Genomic DNA, 20,232 nt, shown 5'->3' with positions numbered 1-20,232 from the left:
AAGCTCTGTTTTATCAAATCTAATCATGTCTCTGTTTGAACAGATTCGTTTAAAATTGTCGATGCGAATTTCAGGGAAGAAGGAAAAAATCAACAATTTACTCGGTCTTGTACCTAAAAAATGCGGTAAAACGGACAACAAAATAATTTAAGAAACCCGGAGAATAATGGATTTGGATTATGGAATGTTGGCAAGAATCGAGTCAATCAGTTTTCAGATTTCTTCTTTCGAATCATTTCAGCCAATTGTTTGAATCGAACCATCACTTGTTTCTTGGTTTTTGTACCGATCTCCTCCGATATTCTTTCCCATCTGAAAACCATAATTTTTCTTCCATATTCTCAATTCTTTATACCTTTCATCAGTTCCTTTTGGATATTTCTGCAGTGCCAGCTCGAATGCTTTCTGCTCCGTTTGACTCCAATCATCTTCTGATTTCTCTTCCGATGGAACTGATTGTTGAATCGTTGTCATCAGAAGTTTCGTGTAGTCCTCTTGTTTCATTTGTTTCATTTTTCCAGCCATTGCTATCACATCTTCAGCTGTTCTATTCAGTACTCGACCCATTTGTTCCCATCGATTCGGTGTTCCAGCAGGATACTTTTCTGTACTCAATCGCACCAATTGAGCGAGTTCGTCAGGCGTCCAAGAGCTTCCAGATTGTTCTAAAAATATTGTCTTTTAGATAAATTTGTCTCATCTACACTCACTCTGTGATACAACTTCACACTCTTTTGCATATTTCTTCTCCATTTCTGGATCATTCGTCGAAACAGCCTTCAACCCTTGAGCCACTTCAAATTTGAATTCTGGTTGCTGTGGAGCTGCGGCCGCCCGTTTCTCTTGTCTTCTCAGTTGTGCCAACTCTTCTTCTGTTGGTTCTTCTTCAATCGGATCCTGCTTTGTCATAGCATCTTTTGCAGTCAAAAACAAGTTTTTACAGAGGTTTACTGTACCTTTTGCGAGAATAATCGGAAGTAATTCAGAATATTTCGGAATGAATTCTTCAAGTGCTTCCTTCATTTGTTTATCGATCTCTGCTGGATCTTCTTTCTTTCCTTTTCTTGACTTTTTTACATTTTGTTTATAGACAAGAGTCTTTTCGAAATAGGCGGCCCACATCATAAGGTAATGAGCAATGGTTCCTATGAAGAGTAGGACGAGAATACTCTCGTACCATGCCAGTTTTCGCATTCGTCTGAAATTGAAATCGGTCAAAAATGGATGTGATTTTGAATCCAGATGTCTAGTATATCCAAATTCTAAATGGGTTTGCTTCAGAGAAAATTCTAAACATCCCATATCTCGGATCTTCTGTTTCGACACAATTTTCTGATTGAAATATTTGACTTTCCTCTCTCTTACCTGTAGTAATACAATGGTTGTCTCCACGACGGTAGCCCATTCTCCAGTATATTATCATATTTCTCTCGTAGCTCCGCCGTCTTCAACACCTCATAAATACCAGCAACTTGTCTGAATTTCTCAGTGGCATCTGGTGCTGAATTCCTATCCGGATGCCACTCTAAAGTCAGTTTTCGATAAGCTTTTTTGACTTGATTCGACGTGGCATCACGTGGAATATCGAACCATTCGTAGAAGTTGACTCCAACTTCCTCTACTAAATCGTACAATGCGAGATCCTCTGTTGTCCATTGGCAATTAGCAAGAGGGATTAGAATAGAAAGAAGCAGAAGTTGGAGGAATGTAACCCGCATTCTGAAAATAGCTTTCCACTGAAGTCGAAGAATTTAAGAATTTACAAGAAAAATCAAAAGATTCCAACGACATACGTAATCATGCACAAATATAAACGAAACAAATTAAAATTGTTTTATTTAAATAGAAATACAGAAGCGGTTTTTGTGAACAAGAGTAGTTTTTATCAGAAAATAACAATTAGAAAATAGTGAAAGCGAGATCGGCGATAACTAATCGGTGAGCATGCATTACTTTCCGAATTTGAATTTAATAGGGGCACGTGCATTTCCGGATTTGTTCAATATCGCCTGTTGCTCATTTTTCTGTAATTCACTCTTTTGGCGTGCAAGATCTGCACGATCACGTTCCAATTGTCCTTTTTGTTCAAGCATCAACAGGCGGTCTTCTTCCTGAAATTAAAAATTTTTAAATGGTGATTTTAAAGAGAATACTCAGAATATAACATTTTCTGATGACTAGAATCTAAATATTTGACTCGCGTTGAATGAAGGAAGATACCAGAATAGAGATACTGCATCCATTTGGAAAATACCTGCTCGAAACCACGAACTGCTGCCCAGATGATGTTCCTCTTCGAATTGGAAATGGCACACGCAAATTATAAGAGAAACAGAAAAGATAAAGAGAGAAAGTAGGGAAGAGAGAAATAATGAATTGTCAAGGATTATTAAAGTGTATAATTTGTTTCTTCAGTAAAAAATCAAAGTATATAAGCTTCTGAAATATATTTGATTCGACAGTAAATCTTTGTATCGATCCGTTTGGAAGACAAGCGATTCGTGCGATCGATGAACAACTTACAAATTTCTTTCGACTTTCTTCTGCTTCCAGAACTTTTCGTTCAAGCTCTGCTTCAAGTTGCTTACATTTTTTACGAGATTCTTCCTGAAAAATAGTATTTTTACATTAAAACTGTTTTGTGGAAAAACTCACGTCTCGTTTTTTGCATTCTGAAAGTTCAACAGCCATCTCTGCTTCGATTTGTGCTCTCAACATTTTCTCCATTTCGTTTCTTGCCGACGTCGCCTTCTCAGCCATCATTGCTTCCAATTGATGTACTCGTGCGGTTACCTGAACTTAATCGAATCGATAAGTTTATATTCCACACTACCCACCTGCTCTACAATTTTCTCCTCGAGCCACTTTTTAGTTGGCTCGTTCAGTGTGCTCACATCGAATGGAATTGCTGCATCGACAGGTGGATCCGATGGTGGAGGTGGAGGTGGAAGAGGAGGAAGTCTGAAACATTATTTTGAAGAATATAGTCTTTAACATTGAAGTAGGTGATGTCATGATGTTTCTATTCTCAGCTGCTTCCAAATATAAGGTAAATCTTTTAACTCATTTCCTACTTAAATTTATTTCAAGCTCCTTTGAGGTTTTTCAAATTTTTTAGTTTAATCTTCAACACAATATTTTTCTTTCCGAATTTATTTTGCCGTTTCTCGAAAAAATCAAACAACTCTTAACATATCGATCGATTCCTATTCTTCTGCAACAAGGCCTTACTTCGGTGATTCATTTTTTTCTCGACGCCTCCTCTCTTCTCTGAAAATACTTCCCAATTGATGTGATTCTGCTATAGAAGTTTCTGACGACGAGCTGCGGTGTCTGAAATTCTTTTATTAAGTTCTGTGCTTCGATTCTCCAATGAAAACCTTCTTTTTCTCTCTCGATCTTTGTCTTTTCTATCTCGTTTTTTCTCTCTATCTCGATCTCTTTCATCACGTCTCCGACGATCTTCTCTATCTCGTTTTGGTGGAGATCTTGAACGACTTCTTGACCTTCGAGACATTATCTGAAATTTTTGCAGTTTTTGAAATCAGAAACTAACAAATAAAGTTGCGCTAATAATGTTTTCTGCTGCATTCAATGAATGTGTACGAATTCCGAGAAATATCGACCCGTGGATTGGTCTTATTACACTGCTGTAGTGACCGAGTTCTTGCGGTTTCGAAGGCCGCGGCCAGAAATATTTCGGCCACTAACCGGCAACGATGTGTAAAAATGAAAAAGATTAACCAAATGCGTAAGTTGTATTAATTCATTTTGTTAAATGGAAATCCTAATTGACATGAATATAATTTGCAAACAAGTGTATAATTAAAAACCCACATATTTCGAGGTTGTCTCCCAAAAACTTTTGACAAGAATAACAATTAAAAAACAATCAATGAACATGGAAGAGGAGACCGAAAAAGGAATAATTTAAGAAAATAAAATAATGAACCCTAATTCATAAGTTATCACAGAGTCTGAATCACTTTTGCTTTTTCTCGAATCTGAGTGCAATTACATAGGCGATGGGCATGAGGATGATAAAGGCAGCAGCGAACGGAAGCAGCCAGGTAATGGATTCCTGAATTAACAACTTTTGAGGCGTGACAGAACTGATTCAGTCTATGATTTGTACCTTCTTCTCGAAGGGATTTTCAGACCCTGTTGTGGCACTGAACATCTCTTCTTCCTCTTCTTCCATGTCATCACCTCGGATGATTTTCGGATTAAATGATTCTTCATGTGGGTCGTTGTTGGAGTCGGTTTCATCCTGTGATCAGAATGTATTATTCAGTATATTTTTGATACTGAAAATTATAACACTTACAATTTCAAAGTCTTCTGGGAATGCGTCTTCTGGAATATTTCTCTCCGGTGGTGGTGGCAAATCTTCGACTGTACCGCGAACAATCACAAACCCATTAACTTTCGGATTGTCATGTGGACCTTTGGCAAATTCAATGATAATTTTTCCTCTGTAATCTCTGGAATGTCCTTGCACCGTGATCGTTTTTCCTTTGATAACAACAGGAATGTAACTGGAAGAAAATGGTCAATTTCAGATTAAAAAAGACATTATGTCCTCACATTTCATGGGCAAAGCCACGACCGCCAGCAGCATCGAAAATGTCGAGATTTTTCACTGCTGTATGCGAATTGATCCTGACGTTGAACACTTTTTCTCCGGGTTTTGAAAAGTAAACTTCTGAGAACTTCAAAATGATGACGTACTCTCCATCTCCGACTGGAACTTCGTAATCGAAAGATTCTTTGCTCCATCGTTCTGTCTATAAATTTTTTGTATGTCTTTGATCTGAATCTATTCTTTAGAAAAACCTGATAAATTTCCAAGTCGTCGGTTTCTGCGTTGTTAAATGCGAATTGAACTCCAGCATCTGATGTCATACCCTCATCCGAGTAATCTGCAGAATACTCGATACCGTATGCTCCTAATGCCTCGCCTCCTCCTAAAATTACATGTTGTTCTCTGAATCGACTTGATTCTCAATCTCACCACAATTCACCGCAGCCACCACTCTATCGCGTAGATTCACTGCTGCCGTCACCGAAGAGACGAAGAAAAATGTGATGAGCAGAGGAAGAGTGCATCGTAGGATGATGCTCATCTGAAATGCACGAATTTAAAAGAGGGTGGAAAATGGATGAGTAGACATTTATCATAGAAATTGAGAAGAACAAAACTAAGAGAGGTCGCTGTCCAATTAGTCCGATGCGACACGTTTAGTTCACAAAAAAAGAGATGAGAACGACGAGAAATGCCACATAAAAAGTATACACACATGTACGCGACAAAGAGTGTATGGGCGATCGAAAAAAGAACAGAAACAGACATTCAGATGGTAAAATATAAGATTTCTTCAGGTTTCCGTTGAAAATACATTTTGAAAAGATCTTCCAGGTGTTGAGAGAGAGAAAAAGGAAAAAAACAAAAACGTTGCAAAAACCTCTAAAAAAACAACACCATACCTACAGTACTCCAAAAGCGTCGTGAGACTCAAAGGTGAAATCAGGTTATGTTCCTTTAATGTTGTACAAAAATTAATGAAATTTAGACAGATTTTCTGATACTTCAGGAAGAAGATTTTTTTAACCTATCTAAAAATATTAAAATACCGTCAAATGGGAATCCTGAATATAAAAGGAATAAAACGTTTATAGTTCTTCTATGACAATGACGGAAATCAGTAAACTTAAAACAAAGGTGTTTTTATCCAAATAAACAAACCAGAATAACAAAAAAAGAGATGACTCTACTCGTTTTTTCTCTCCACAAATGTATATTATCGTTGCGCAGCTCTGTTTCTCTCTACAGCTCGTACACTTTCTCCTTCAATTTCGCCTTCTTTCTCGGGTTTTTCTCCCTCTCGCCACCCCCATTTTTTCTCGTCTTTGCTCTGCATCCTCTCCTTTTTGTGTATATATTTCTGTGCGCCTTTTCGGCTTCAGAACAACAGAAAAAGACAGATTTTCTTTTTCTCTTTGTTGCCGTGGTCACAGACCAAAAATGTTCTCTAATTGAGTGGCTTTCGTTTTGAATTTTGAAAACGTTGCCCTTCAGTTTCCATGGAGAACACCACAACTTCAATGGGAGTTTCCTCTTGACCTGAATAGTTTTCGAAGGATAAAACTTTAGTACGAAACCTAGCTCAGTTTTTGTGATATTGTTTGAAAAATAAGTAACAAGACGATTTGAAATTTAAACATTTTATTTGAAAAAATGGAAATTACAACAGTTATTAGTTAATGAAATCATTATTAAACAATACATTCTATTGTTGTCGATGAGATGAATCTGCTCGGAGCATCATGATATCTCGTAGTGTTTGTAACGTCCGTGGATCGAGTGGTTTCAATAATGGAATAGACTTCAAGTGGTGTTTCATCGATATACTTGGAGGTTTGTTTCGGCCGACAGAAGCAGAGAATACAATTGACAACGACGAGGATGAACATGAGAACAGCGAGGATCAAGTAGACAATTGAACTGAAAAAATAAAATTGAGAATAGGGAATCTATGAAAAATTATTGAAACTTACCTATCACTTACGCCGACTTTCTTAATTTGAGTGTTGATTGAATGGTTGAATGGTGTAATCGCTGTTGAAGTTGAAGTAACAATTGGAACGAGTCGAGAACGTCGTTCACAAATCGGTCCAAAATATCCATTTTCACAATCAAACGTGGATTGAATCGAAAGAATAACAGAGTCCGAATCGATAACTCGTGATTGCCATTGTCCATTATTATCCAATTTGAATTGTTGAGAAATGACTTGGGAAAGAGAATCACCAGAGAAATGATGAAGAATTTGGAAGTCAATTGAGATTTGTGGAGGATTGATTGAAGGGAAATAGATGTGTAATGAACGAGTTTCATATGCCAGAAGACGTACAGTTTCAGAATATTCAGATGAGAAATACTCCAAATGAAGAAGACAATCTCGATCGGCAGTCAATTTGAAATTGAGAAATCCAGCAGATTGTGAGAGAGGAATAAGGCAGAGAAAGACGAAGAGAACAGAGGTATTCATGATGAGTTGGAATCAGATGAATGGGTGATTTCTGAGGATATTGTCAATCCTTTTATACCTTCAATCTAGATTGACTCCGCCCACTTATTCCAGCGTCTCGATTTGTCATCATGATGATAATTAGAGCATCTTCACATCTGGGAAGTACACTGTATACTCTTATTAGAAATCATCATCATTTTCCTTTATCTGCATATCTCAAAAGAATCATAAAATGAACAATTGTATACTGGATACTGTATCTTATACATCTTCTAATGTCATCATTTCACAAGAACAGGGTTTCCTAATCAACTGCAGCAATCCTACAATAATCCGGCTTCAAAAATGAACAAAGTACGCACAGAATTATATAAACTTTGAAAAAAACAACGTGTTGCTCTGCTTCTCCAATTTTTGAATTTGTTTTTTCATCCGTCAAAAATCTAATCCACTTCAAACAAGGCTCATTTCGAAATAGAAAACCAATCGATCTCGTTAGCACCAACTCGGAAAACGAAATGAGCAAACCGTCTAAATCGGTATGAAACTTTTTATCCGTTGACTACAGTATTATCGTAATATAGAAAATAATTATATATCATATCTGTCGATTTGTATGTATATTTACAGCCAAACCCTGCAAATAATTCATCAAGTGTCGGTTCGGTATGCCCTCCGACCGCCCGTTCGTTGAGCATGATGACTGCTGAACCACAGACAGATCCTCGTCAAACCCCAACTGCTTTATCGAATTCTGTGAATACGGCAATCGGCGGAACACCGTCGGATTTCAAGTCGTTAGTTTTAAATTCCCAAAGCCGAATCTCTAAATCCGATTTTCTAGCAGCTCTGGTCTATCCGATACTTCGGCTCGTTCAGGACGTGTTACCTCGGATAAATCAACACCGAAAACGGCCAAGGCCCCAACATCGCCGGAAATTATTATGAATGGTCTGGGTTTTTATTTAAACTCTCCGTTCCCAACCAGATTATTTTCAGATTTGAGAAGAGGAAGTCTTTTCGGAAGACAAACAAAAAACGTTGCTCAGAGTGAGCCTGAAAGTATGACTAACATCACATGGACTAATGTGAGTTGACCTCCAAAAAAGAAATCTGAGAACCAAAAGAACAAATTGTAGACTGGTGATTTGTCAACTCCATCTCAAATGAGTAGTTTCGATGGAAAGCCGCCGAACAACCACTTTTCGATTAACACTGAAATGTCGGTATCAATAAGAACTGGAATTCCGGTGACTGAAAAGAGTGTTCTTTCTGGTGCCCCGAAAACTCGAAATCGTTCTCCCGTTGCTCAAATTGATGCGTTGAAAAAACGAGAGGAACAGAGAAAACAACTGGATGCAATGTCACCTAATCCGAATGTTTCGACAAAGTCGAAAAAATCAAAGAAATCCAAAAAATCTGTGAAAGGTTTGGACGCCTCCACAATTTCAATGAAGACTGGATTTTCCAAAAAATTGAAAAAATCCAAGAAATCGAAGAAATCATCGAAAAAGGAGGAACCTATCACAGTGAATCTGGACTATGCAAAACGTTCTAAAAAATCGAAGAAATCGAAAAAAGATGAGGTCCCGCCGATGTCTGGAAGAGCTGGAATAATAAAGAAGAAGTTGGATGAATGTACCCCTTTGCCAGGTGTCATGCAAACGTGAGTGCCAGTTTTAAATTAGTTTTCATAACTACGTTCCCCAGTGAATTTAATGATGCTATTCATCTCCGAAAATAAAACGTTTTCCCTCGGGTTATGTACCGGAAAAAACTGTTTTTTTTCCGTTTTTTCGCGGTTTTTTTCCGGACATGAATAGCCCCATAATGAAAAGAAACAACGTGATGGAGGGATTTCATTGTGGAAATCATTCCACGCAAATAAATATTTGTTCGAAAAATAGTTATTTTCTTCAGTATTCCACCCTCTCCACCGGGTAAAAACTTCGTCATGAAACCGGAAGTTCCTGCTGATTCTTCATCGAAAATCCAAAAAATCAAATCAAGTCAAGTCAACAATTTCCCGGGAGCTGGAAAATACACTCGGAATATGGATGAAGTGGCTCCAAAGACTCCTCAAAATGCCACTGATCCAAATCAGAGTCATGTTGTCTACGACGTTTCGAAATTAAACTCAAATCAGAGACGGTGCCGACCAAAGAAACCAATCAAGTGTATCGGGAGATTCTCACCTTCGAGGACTAGACCTGGAACCAAGAAATCCACGGTTTGACTCAATTTTGAGGAATTTTCTAATAAAAAAGTACAGGGTAGAAGTGCTTCGAGACGTGTTGCTGATCCACCATCGGAGAAAACGATTGGAAACAATCAAATTGTGGTTCTTGGAACTACACAGGATGGGAAGAATACGGTAGGCTACCTGATTTTTTGTCAGAAAGAAAAATAAGTTTCTAGATCCGAATGACGATCGATATGCAAATAGTTTCTGGTGAAGCTCTCGGAGGATCTGATAAACCAATGACAATTGTTCCGAAGAAAGTGATGGTTGGAGGGAAAGAACTTCCAGTTGATAGTTCGGAGGAGAAGAGTGAAAATTGAACTATCAGTGTTTTTCAAATGATTTTAGAAAGAATAGCAGAATAAGAGTGTCTATTGTCCAATTGGTTTTCAGTAAAACAGTTTTTGCGATGCTGAAATGATTCAAACGAAGATTCGAAAATATACTTACCTATATTTGAATCTTAAAACATGTTTTAGTTTCAATAATTTATTACATTTGTGTCGAAAATCTCGTAAATACAAAGTCAGACTTCGAGTCTGCAAATAATGTAGCACACCGTATACACGTGGAAGTTGGCGGAAATTTAAAATTCTGGGGAAAAAAAGAAAAAAGAAATACAAATTCGGGTGCATCTCCTTACCAAAAAGAGAATAGAAACCCTGCAGAAGATCTGAATAAAGAAGGTTTTGGATGAAAAGGATGAAGTAATTTGGGAAAGAAAAAGAAATGAACAAATGAAATGACCTGTATCGGGAAATAAATTGATTCTCCGGAACCGGAGAGACATCAAAATCAACGGAAACTGGAATGGAAAAGAAGAGGAAACGTGTTTAGAGAAGGGCAAAGAATGGAATTATTGTTGCAAAAATGACACTGAAAGAGATAGAAGATTGGACTGGAGCAGATGTCGTCGTCGTTTCTTCTGATTCTGTCACGTCGTTGCTCATTCCAGTGGTTGCAGTGGCTGGAGTTGTTTCATCTTTAGTGACGACAACTGGCTTCTGGTCGCGAGATGGCTCCACTTCATTCACGTCGATGCTCTGAAATTGAGGATCTGTGTGTTCAGATGTTCAAATATCTAGACTTACCGTAGTCTCCTTTGATGGCTCTGGTGACTCAACAATACATGAAGCATTGAAGAGATTAGCCCAGTGCATATGAATACTGAATACGTGCAGAACAGCGTCGAAGCCACATCGTTTTTCGATTTCATTTGTGGAGCATCTCATGACGTGGTTTATTCTGAAAAAGGGTACGGTATAATGAATGAAAACTAACGGGAATACAACTCACCCATCACACATTTGAGCTGGAGCCGATTTATCCAGTTGATCAATCTTTCCAAAGTCAGAAATACAAGCGATTCCTGCATCTGTCTTCGTGTATTCTGACAGACACATTGCATGCTGTTTCTGATCTCTCAACGTGATTTCTCTGTTACAAATCGAGTCAATCAATGCAATTTGAGCTGAAGCAGCTGGTTCGTATTTGCATTTCAAACTCTCCACACATGGAATATACGTCTGATTGGCCATTTGACAGAATTGATCCCATTTCAAAGCGTCTCCAATAATAGAAATCGGACGGAACGCGAACTGATCCAAGTGAGTTTCACATTGAAGATAATCGACGAGTGCTGATTCTCCGCACGTTGGTTCTGAGGATTCGGAAGAAGTAGTTGGAGTAGTTGGAGCAGGTGACGTGGCTTCTTCAGAAATCTCAGATGACATGGTTGCTTCTGAATCCGAGGATGACGTCGTGGTGGATGAAGAAAGAACAGTCCCGAGATCTGGAGTGACTCTTGTTGGTTGATTAACTGGGATGATTGGAGTTTGATGTGGGCGAATTGGGCAGATATCTGGAGTGCTCATTGCCTTCATTATCTTAATTGGACTCTCTCCACACTTGTCTACTACAATATCTCGAGTACAATCAATGAATTTTGGAAGAACATTTCTCAAGGTGGATAGATTGAATTGTTTCAAAGTTGAGATTGTTGATCTGATGCATTGAGCGAACTTTGGTTCTTGAGCTTGTCCGAAGAGGCATGACAAGTTGTCATCAATGGCCTTGGCTGGATCGGAAAGTTGACAAATGTCACGTCCAGCTTCAATCATGCAAGAGGAAACGATACATGAGGTACGTCCTTCCAACAGGAAATGAGCACATGTTCTGAATTCATCTGTCAAGTTGCAAGCGCCTGCGAAGACTGGTGCAAGGGAATTGATATTCTTGATGAGGGATTGCATTCCACCGGCAAATAGTTCTTCGACTCGAGATCCAATATCATTCAATGGAGCTGCACAATGCTCAATAATCGACTCCTCTTCAGCAGAGCATCCGATTCCAACAACTCTTCCAACTGGTAATTGACGTCCAACCTTGCATCGGATATCAATTGCATTTGCGAATCGAATGATATAGTTGGATACCCATTCAGCAGCGTCTTGTCCACACTTGGCTTGAAGTTGTGGGATTGCGCAGGAGTGAAGACGATTGGATGACATGCAGGCAGCAGTTGGAGCACCACGAGAGAAGTCAGAGACGCAGGAACGAACTTCTTCGATCATTGATGTCTCACGGATACACTTTCTGACTTTCTTGAATTGCTCGTTTGCTTCATTACAAGCGTATTCGAACATTGCACTCATTCCACGTGCCCACAATGGATGACAATTACTCTCAGCTGAACAAGCTTTGAATGTATGGAATGCTTCACATGCTTGATCGATATCTCTTGGCATTGCAATCACTGATAATGGATGTGGTTGGAAAGAAGTCAATGGTTTCACGCATTCTTCGAACTTCTTCTGCTCTTCGACAGCACATTTCGATGGGGAAACTGGAGGAGTTGGAGCTGATGGAATGGCCATTGGACGGGCGGTTGGAGCACGTGGAGGCATTGTGACTGGAGTTGGACGGGCCACTGGACGAGCGATGATTTCGTCGAGATTAGCTGGTGGATCAGTTGGACATCCTTCTTCCAATCCGAGCGACGTCATCTGAAAAATAGTAATTCAGTCGTTTTGCAACTAATAGTTTTGATAATGTAGTTTTTTCAGTTTTCCCAGATTTCCAGAATTGTAGAAGTCTATTCATTATTATGAGTCTTTTTGTCAACTTTTCCTCTATTTTCCCCGTTCTCCGTATTTCCCAATGACCGTAATCACAGATTACGCAATCCTTCCGCTTCCTCTCTTCTGTTCCGCAATCCCGCCCGCGTCTCTCTGAGGACGTGCTTCTCGTCAGCTGACCTAATTCCACGATCACCTAACAATAAGATGAACACCCTGTCCGACCCCACCCTTCTTCTAATTACGAGTGACTCAGTGAAACCTGTTTAGCTTAGAACTATCGATCAAAAGTATTGAAGTTCAGAAGTTGTCTCTCACCTTTGTCTTCAAATTCATCAAATCAGTCAACGCATCCTCCTCACACTTGTTCTTAACAGCTCGTTCTCCACAGGAGAAAGTGTCTCTGATTGTGTAGAATGACTTGCACAAAAGGGCCTCTCCATGAACTCCATTCAACATCATTTGAACTGTATTCGAGAGAGAAGAGAGAGCTGATTGACAGTTGGTTGCTTCGTCTGCCTCAGTTGCCAACTTCTGGAAACAATCTCTGTGTTTCGCGAGCATTGGACGTGAATCCAATGAGCAAATCGGGGCGAGACCGATTCTGGCGAGGGAGTTGAGTGGAGAAGCGAATGAACATCTTTGGGAATCCTTGAATACAGTAACAGAGAGACATTGTTCATATCGAGCGAATAGAGAGCAGATTCCCTCGACTACTGTGGAATTTGGACTGGCAATCTCCAGAAGGAAGTTGAGATTTGAGAATGCAGTGAGCTTTTTATTGATCTCTACCAGCTCTACAAGACATCCCAATGCTCCGTTTTCTTGTTCTTCAGTGCATTTTGGAAGTGTTGACTGAAGATGGAATTCTCCTTCTTTTGGAGTCTTTGGAGCCTCCTCCTCTGGCTCTTTCTTCTCTTCGAAACATTTTCCAGCAATAATCAAATCATTGACTTCTTCTTGTAACTCAACAACAAGATTCTGTGCATCAATTTCACATTCGTCGTTCATCGTAACAATTGCGCAATCCAAATTGTTATTGTAAGAGATCAATGCTTCACATTTCGACGTCGCATTTCTGATGGCACATTTCTCTTTTTCCAAAGTCTTCTGATAACAATCACTCCACTTTGCAATCTCGTCTTGTTTCGCACAAATCTTTTCTGCTACTCCAGAGAATGGATCCGAAGAGTAGTTGGCTGAGCAGATATCATAAATATAATAGAGAGAATTGACAGCATCTGCCATGTTGATAGTGAGAGCTGGTCTATTCTCAACTTCTGAAGTTGTAGTCGTCGTGGACTCAGAATCCGATGTGTTCGTTGTCAGAATATCGTCCTCATCTTCAGCGGAAGCAGATGTTGATTCTGTTGTTTCATCGACGATTAGAGTGGTACTTGATGGTTGTTCAGGTAGCTGAAATAAGGAATAATTAGATGGGAAAAGAGGGATAAGTGGTTTGTAGACTTGTGAACTTACCACACAACGAATTGCTGAGACAATATGTTCAGTCTCTTCTCTGATTGGACCGAGCATTTCAATGGCGTCTGATGAGCAGGCATCTGGTCGAATGATTTCGAGGCATGACGTGGCAGTTTGGATGGATGTGACAAGGCCGCAGAGCGAAGATGAGGAGGAGGTTTTGCTGGAAAATATAGTTCTCACATGCTTTTCGCGTCTGTATATGAGGTGTCCTGATGTTCGAGTTTTTCTCACGATTTTTTTGATAACAGCAACAAAAACCTAGATTCTCTCAGTTTTATCTATGCCTGTCTGTTTATCCACATGTCCCTCACCTCGCATCACATCTGGAATCAGCTGACGTCTTGAAGCATGCAGCGTGTTCTTTAACAGAAGGAAGTACCAATTGACACATGAACATTTCGATTTCTCTCCATGAATGAACCCCTTCATCTGGCATACATCCCTTCTCATTTCCAACACATTCTTGATAATTTGTCATCAAACTACATCCACTTTCGATTTGAGATTGGCTGAAAGATGGAAGGTTTTGTTTGATTTATTAGGTGATGGATTGGGATGAAAACGAGGGAGAGAAGGGTAATTACACTAATACGCTTCTTCTCAAGTTCATTGGTCTTCTAGCTTTCTCTTTTTTCAGATGTAACGGTATACTGGAACATGACTAATGTTAGAAAAAGTTGGGAACTTTTTGGTAGATAAGATAGTGGGACAAGGAGTTTCAAGTGAAATTTTCAAGTCCTGGAATTCTGAATACCTTTTCAGATTTTCGATCCTTTTCCTCTTCCAGAATTATAGTTTTTCAATCAAAAACTTACATATCAGAAGACGTCAAGAATGACATATTTCTGAGATTCAATCGTTCGATTTGATGTAAAAACGAGACGATTGGCTCTGAACAATTATCAATTCTCTGTTGCATTCCCCAATCACAATCCTCATCCGAAGACGTCGTTCCAGAAGTCGTCGATGCACTCACAACTTCATCAAACTTTCCCTCTGTCGTCGTCTCTCCAGTTGATTCTTCATCTGATCCATCTTCACAATCTTTCTCACCATCTCCCTTCCAATCCGATGGTATACAACTTCCATCTGCACATGTGAACGTATTTGGAGGGCATTCGGCTGATTTTACAGCGGATGCCGTCATGGCTAGAAGCCATATGAATAACACCCAACGCATTGTGTGAAGCGGAAAGTAGGCTGGAAATTAATTAAGATTTAGATTCGAATAGTTGATTACAATTTATGAGAGACATAATGAAGATGTGAGAATGAGGATCATTAAAAGAGGGGGGGAGAGTAAAGTATGGAGAAAGGTTTGAAAAATTGGAAGTCGTAAAACGAAAAAAAAATCTTCGATTGGGATTTCTCGGATTTCAAAGACACACAGAACTTTCAAAACCGAAAAAAGTAAAATAAATGATTGAAAATGCTGACTCTGTTTTTTCATCTCTCGGGTACGTCTGATTTCTAGATATCTCAATTAATGGATTATCCTTTTCAGCAATATTTCGGTTACCCGGTTTGTATAGATTTGAAACTTACCGGAACCCATTTTATAAATGACCTAACTGAGAAAACTAGCCTCATTAATAGCTTGGATCTGAAAGACTCTCTTATCCTGAACCAATCCGGCATTTAAAAAGTTTTAAACTCCGTGTCCTTGAAAATCCTAGGCCACCATCCCAACAATCACCACTTCAAAAAACATCTCAAAATGATGTGGCAACGAGGGTCAAAACGATGGAAAATGATGGAAAGATGGGCGTTACGATGCAATGGGAAAAAACATAATAAAGTAGTTTTGAATCGAAGAAAACCAGATATGAAGGAGGCAGGCGACAACCCTCGGTTTGGCGCGCGTTCAAATTAGGCTTAAGGTTCGAAAAAAAAGACTGTGGAGAGTGTGAGAGACGCAGAGAAGCTAATGTGGTACGGATTGAAAGATGAAGATGAAGAAGAAGAAGAAGAAGAAGAGAAAAAATGGGATTCTTTTGAATAATCGAGATTTGTCACACATTGAGGAATAGCTGTGGAGAGGGAGTTAATCTTTGAATATGAGAGATAGAGAGTACTGTAATAGTAGCGGATAAGTAAGAGGATTAGGAGGGAGACATGAAAAGCAGATGGTGAAGTTTATTATGCTTATTTTACAGTTCTTCTGGTTTTAGAGGGGATAAAATGGACATTGGTAGAGGGGAACTCGAAAAACTCGAGAACATCAGGAGACTGGTGAGATAATTCAAAAACAGAGTATTCAACTCTTAGGTTTTTCGAAATCTGGAAACGCGAGTTTGGTTTTTTTTACTAATTTTTCAGGGTTTCACATGGAAAACTTGTACAACGGTAATATCTTTGTTTATCCGGATGTCTTGCCCTTAGTTTTCGCTTTACGAAATGTCAGGAAAATACCAAATATTTCAAAGGGACATACAAAAACTTCAAAATTACATGAAAATTACATCGGGACGAATGAAAATATTTACACACAGACAGACCTCACCCATTTTTTCAAAAGTTTTTTCTTGACATCCGGATAAACAGATTTACAGGCAGATCCGGTGAAAGGAGAGAACAGCTTGAAACAGCAATACACACAGTCGTATCAGTAGATCAGAAACTAAGCATGTTTCACGACATCAGTGTTTTTTCAAATACTGATACCTCAAAGACATCCGGACAAATAGACATACAAACAGCCCTCGATTACAGAAAATCACTGTTAACAAGTTTCTTCCAAATCGAAAAGGATATGGAACACAGTGAAACAGAAGACGGAAAAGAATTGAAAAGAGAAAAATGTCATAATTGGGAAGCTATCGGGTATTATTGTTCGAATTGTTCATTTCGGTTGGCCGCGCCTTCTCTCTCTTTCCACCCACTTCTTCTTCTTCTACTCTTCCGATCCGTTCTCTCTCTCCGCCGTTCTCGAAATTCAACAGAACATAGGTAAGGGGATGAAGAGAAAGAAGAAGACAACCAGGTGAGAAAGACGTTAGAAAAGATAACCCAAATATTCAGCCTTGGTCGATTCGGGAGGAGGAGGAGATGACACAATTTTGGAAGCGATGATGATAGCGGGTCGGAATGAAAGGAAGAAGAGAGTAGAGATATGTGGTTTTACAGGAGAATTTCGGATGAATGTACGGAAAAGAAAAGATGTAAAATCGAGATGACAATGCTTGTAAAATTGGACGACGGACTACCAACGGAATATAAAATTAGTATTTTATGGAGGAGTGTACCGGTGGAAAGTACTGATAAACCTAGTTAAGGTGTAGTGGAGAACTATTAGGTGGATAGAAAAACTGCACTTTTTCGAAAAAGTTAAAACTATGACTTGAATCTAATTTCGCTTCCGAATGTTTTAAAGTTAGATCACCTTTTGTTGAGATCAGAAAGAATACGGAGAACTCATATTGACTGTATGTTTGACCGAATGATCAAGTTTCGATTCGGAGGTGCCTGTAGCCTTCTGGTCTAGAACTGGTACAACAATGGCTAATCTGAATCAGAAAGTTCTAATTGAAGCGGTTTTGAGTCTCATCGATTCAAACTTGACTTGAATTCATTCTGAAGTTGAGACGTATCAAAACTGAGACGGGTTGAAATTAATCAGTTCTAAAGTGCAGCGTGGTAAGAGCGAAAACTAGAAACCAAGCTAATTTGAGCAAAAAGTTGCAGACTTCCCAAAATTGAACTTCCTAAATGTTTCACTTTTCTTCTCCCTCACAATCAGAGATTTTCCAGTTTCAAATGTCTGTCTGTGTATCCATATATCCATAAGTCCTTAGAAAATCAAAAGCGTAACAGTTCTCGAACATTTCCTAACGTCCTACAATTCGCAACACTTCTCCACTTTTTTCTCAAACTTTCAAGTATAATCATTGACTTATGGAATGTTGAACTTTTATTCTCCGAGAAAGAGTTGTTTTTCACTTTCTCTCTTCCTAAATACTTTTTACGAAGGCATTCTCAATTTATTAAAAACATACAAAATGGAGAAGAAGTCAAATTGAAGAAGAAGAAGAAGGAATTGACATACTAATGCGGCGAAAGTCTTTTCTTTTCCCGAAAATAGTACTTCAAGACTTTCTCACTTTTTCTCTTTTTTCGGAAAGGAGGTGAAAGTGACCAGAGGCTATGGATATGTTGTTTTGTATGTATTGGATTAGCGGTGGAGTGAGGGAAAGGGCATCTGGACATTTGGATACACAGACAGACACAAGTTAAGAGAGAAATTTTGACAGAAATAGGCAAGGACAGACATATGAGCTTTGACGGAAAAAATTTATGCCGATTGTGAGCAAAAGGGAGTTCTGGTTAAAACTAGTCAGAACTTTCTGAACCAATTGGGATCTAGTGGTCGTATTTCAGAGCAGCATCACAGTATGAAACCTAGTTTTCTTAAAACCAGATATTCTGAACCTGAAAAAATCATGTAAATTTTTGAAAACTCTGGTATTGGAAAGTGTCGACTTCCGTACTTAACCCACACCAATCCCAGAGTACTAACTACCTATCTCCTGAATCTAGATCGTGTGGACATCCGGACTCTCTAACAGACACACAAACAGACACAAACAAACCAATGACTAACAACGTATCCTGAAGAATCCGGTTATTCAAATGTAGCATTGTTTGGATAAAAAAGTAGGAAAGAGTGGAGACAAAATCACAGTTGAATGGGTTCTATTCAGTGTTGCAACTGGTTGTTTTGATCAGTTCAGTCAGCAAGAAAAAAGGAGATAACTGGGTCACCCCTCTCTCTCCTTTTTTGACCCAAAAAATTGAATGACAGCGTGACTAAGCAGAAGGTAAATGGGAGGGAAGCGATATGTAATAGTGATGAAGGGGGATGCTTTCTGTGTAATTCTTACATTTAAATTTTATTGTGACTCATGAGAAAAGTCACTATGGGAACACAGAGAAAAGTGTAATTTAGTGGTTGAAATATTGAACGACTGAGGTGGCCTAGCTTTTCCTAGACCATCTTTAAAACCATCTCTAAATCTATCCGCTTCAAACCGTTTGCTGATCACTTTTAATTTCTTTTCTCGAGTCAATCGTTTACCTTAATTCGACCTCAAAGTTTGACGAGGCCATTACCTGTGACATAAAGGGAACACAAGAAGGAGAGGAGGACATTCCGTAACGGAAATTAGGCTAAACGATGATTCGCTCTGGATTCGCTGATTTTGGTTTTGTTTGGGTTGACTTTTATTTTCAGGGAAAAAAGTCTGTAGATTGTCGTAAAATAGGGTGATGTGTAGTGGGAAGAATCAAGGGAAAACAGCTGCTATAAAGTGAGAGGGACTTGTAGGTTTTGAAAAGTCTTATATTGCTTCGAAAATTAAAAGTAGGTCCCAAGACTTCTCATCAGAAAGTTAGTCTGTATTGTAACCGACTGTTAAACAAGTTTAGTCTTATTTTCATCTTTTTCTGAAAAACTTCTAGGGTAATATGTGCATCCTTATTTACCTATTTTGAATCACCTGTTTTCGAGTTGTCTTGTCACTAAGTTTTTTTTTTCGAGTTGTCTTGTCACTGTTTTAAAATACCGCGAAACTCATTGATCTAGATCAAGTCAAGATCATCTAGCACATAATTAAATCACATGTATTTACAATACTTCTCAAAATTTAAATGAAACTTGTTTTCTCAAGACTACAGTGTTGATTATGAATAGCGAACCGGGAATCCTCCAACGGAAAGCTAGTCCATCAAAATCAGACAGAAGCCAAAATTATATGCTTAACTTCAGAATTAGATCATAAATCCGAAATCTCGGTTTCCTCTCGAAACCAAAAAGTAGCAACAAGCGAACAATCCTAGTCAAACACCGACACCGTAATGCTAATAGTAAAACGTAAAAGAGATATGATGATGATGGAATAAAAAGGGAAGGAGTGACTGTAGCATTTAGGAGAAGTCAAGAGGGACGGGCGGTCGGATTGACGGAAAAAAGAAGAATCGGATTGTACGGGGGAAAGGGAACGAGAGAGAGAAAAAGGGCCGGTTACTGACGGAAAGTTGGAAAAGACGAAAAGGAGAGGATAGTAATAGTTTGTTTCTCTTCCGAAAGTCCTGTTCCTCTCTCTCCTTTTCTCTCTTTTTTCTCTGATTAGCTTCTTCTTTTTTTGTGCCAATAAATGCTACGTTAGCCGGATGCCCGGGAGAGAGAGAGAAATGAGATAATTAGATGGAAAACAATGGGAAGATTATTCCATTCCCGAGAATTTGATACATGAGAAAAAAGGTGCGAAATGTCCCTTTTGAAAGGGAAGAAAATGGAAATGAATGGATTGGAGAAGATGGAAAAAGGTTTCGATTTGGAAATGAAGATTGCGGATTCTTTTTTTTTCTAAAGAAGAAACAGTTGGAAGTCTGGATT

The 20,232-nt window shown here is 38.8% G+C and overlaps 6 protein-coding genes across 6 annotated transcripts; 1 reads left to right on the top strand and 5 right to left on the bottom strand.

The window, feature by feature from the left end:
• Positions 1–206: 206 nt before the first annotated feature.
• Positions 207–1,718, bottom strand: GCK72_009329 (uncharacterized protein; the record flags this gene model as incomplete). The annotated part of the gene is made up of 4 exons (XM_053727325.1): positions 207–312; positions 356–665; positions 711–1,198; positions 1,366–1,718. The coding sequence occupies 4 exons, from the start codon at positions 1,716–1,718 to the stop codon at positions 207–209; spliced, it is 1,257 nt and encodes a 418-aa protein (XP_053586902.1).
• Positions 1,719–1,949: 231 nt separating this feature from the next.
• On the bottom strand, positions 1,950–3,517 carry GCK72_009328 (uncharacterized protein; the record flags this gene model as incomplete). The annotated part of the gene is made up of 6 exons (XM_003098146.2): positions 1,950–2,111; positions 2,524–2,607; positions 2,656–2,793; positions 2,838–2,961; positions 3,232–3,333; positions 3,381–3,517. The coding sequence occupies 6 exons, from the start codon at positions 3,515–3,517 to the stop codon at positions 1,950–1,952; spliced, it is 747 nt and encodes a 248-aa protein (XP_003098194.2).
• Positions 3,518–3,982: 465 nt separating this feature from the next.
• Positions 3,983–5,126, bottom strand: GCK72_009327 (uncharacterized protein; the record flags this gene model as incomplete). The annotated part of the gene is made up of 6 exons (XM_003098134.2): positions 3,983–4,081; positions 4,136–4,270; positions 4,328–4,538; positions 4,588–4,787; positions 4,837–4,967; positions 5,015–5,126. 6 exons carry the CDS (start codon positions 5,124–5,126, stop codon positions 3,983–3,985), a joined length of 888 nt encoding a protein of 295 aa, XP_003098182.2.
• Positions 5,127–6,276: 1,150 nt separating this feature from the next.
• GCK72_009326 (uncharacterized protein) lies at positions 6,277–7,052 on the bottom strand (the record flags this gene model as incomplete). The annotated part of the gene is made up of 2 exons (XM_003098149.2): positions 6,277–6,505; positions 6,559–7,052. The coding sequence occupies 2 exons, from the start codon at positions 7,050–7,052 to the stop codon at positions 6,277–6,279; spliced, it is 723 nt and encodes a 240-aa protein (XP_003098197.2).
• Positions 7,053–7,552: 500 nt separating this feature from the next.
• On the top strand, positions 7,553–9,596 carry GCK72_009325 (uncharacterized protein; the record flags this gene model as incomplete). Its single annotated transcript, XM_053727324.1, has 8 exons — positions 7,553–7,573; positions 7,665–7,831; positions 7,879–7,985; positions 8,034–8,122; positions 8,174–8,700; positions 8,955–9,264; positions 9,307–9,408; positions 9,453–9,596. The coding sequence occupies 8 exons, from the start codon at positions 7,553–7,555 to the stop codon at positions 9,594–9,596; spliced, it is 1,467 nt and encodes a 488-aa protein (XP_053586901.1).
• A 513-nt stretch (positions 9,597–10,109) lies between these two features.
• GCK72_009324 (uncharacterized protein) lies at positions 10,110–15,018 on the bottom strand (the record flags this gene model as incomplete). The annotated part of the gene is made up of 7 exons (XM_053727323.1): positions 10,110–10,319; positions 10,368–10,521; positions 10,573–12,281; positions 12,672–13,769; positions 13,833–13,998; positions 14,150–14,347; positions 14,654–15,018. 7 exons carry the CDS (start codon positions 15,016–15,018, stop codon positions 10,110–10,112), a joined length of 3,900 nt encoding a protein of 1,299 aa, XP_053586900.1.
• Between the last annotated feature and the right edge of the window lie 5,214 nt (positions 15,019–20,232).

Source organism: Caenorhabditis remanei, chromosome III (assembly GCF_010183535.1).
Source record: "Caenorhabditis remanei strain PX506 chromosome III, whole genome shotgun sequence".
NCBI lineage: Eukaryota > Metazoa > Nematoda > Chromadorea > Rhabditida > Rhabditidae > Caenorhabditis > Caenorhabditis remanei.
This window is presented reverse-complemented; position numbering and strand designations above follow the sequence as displayed.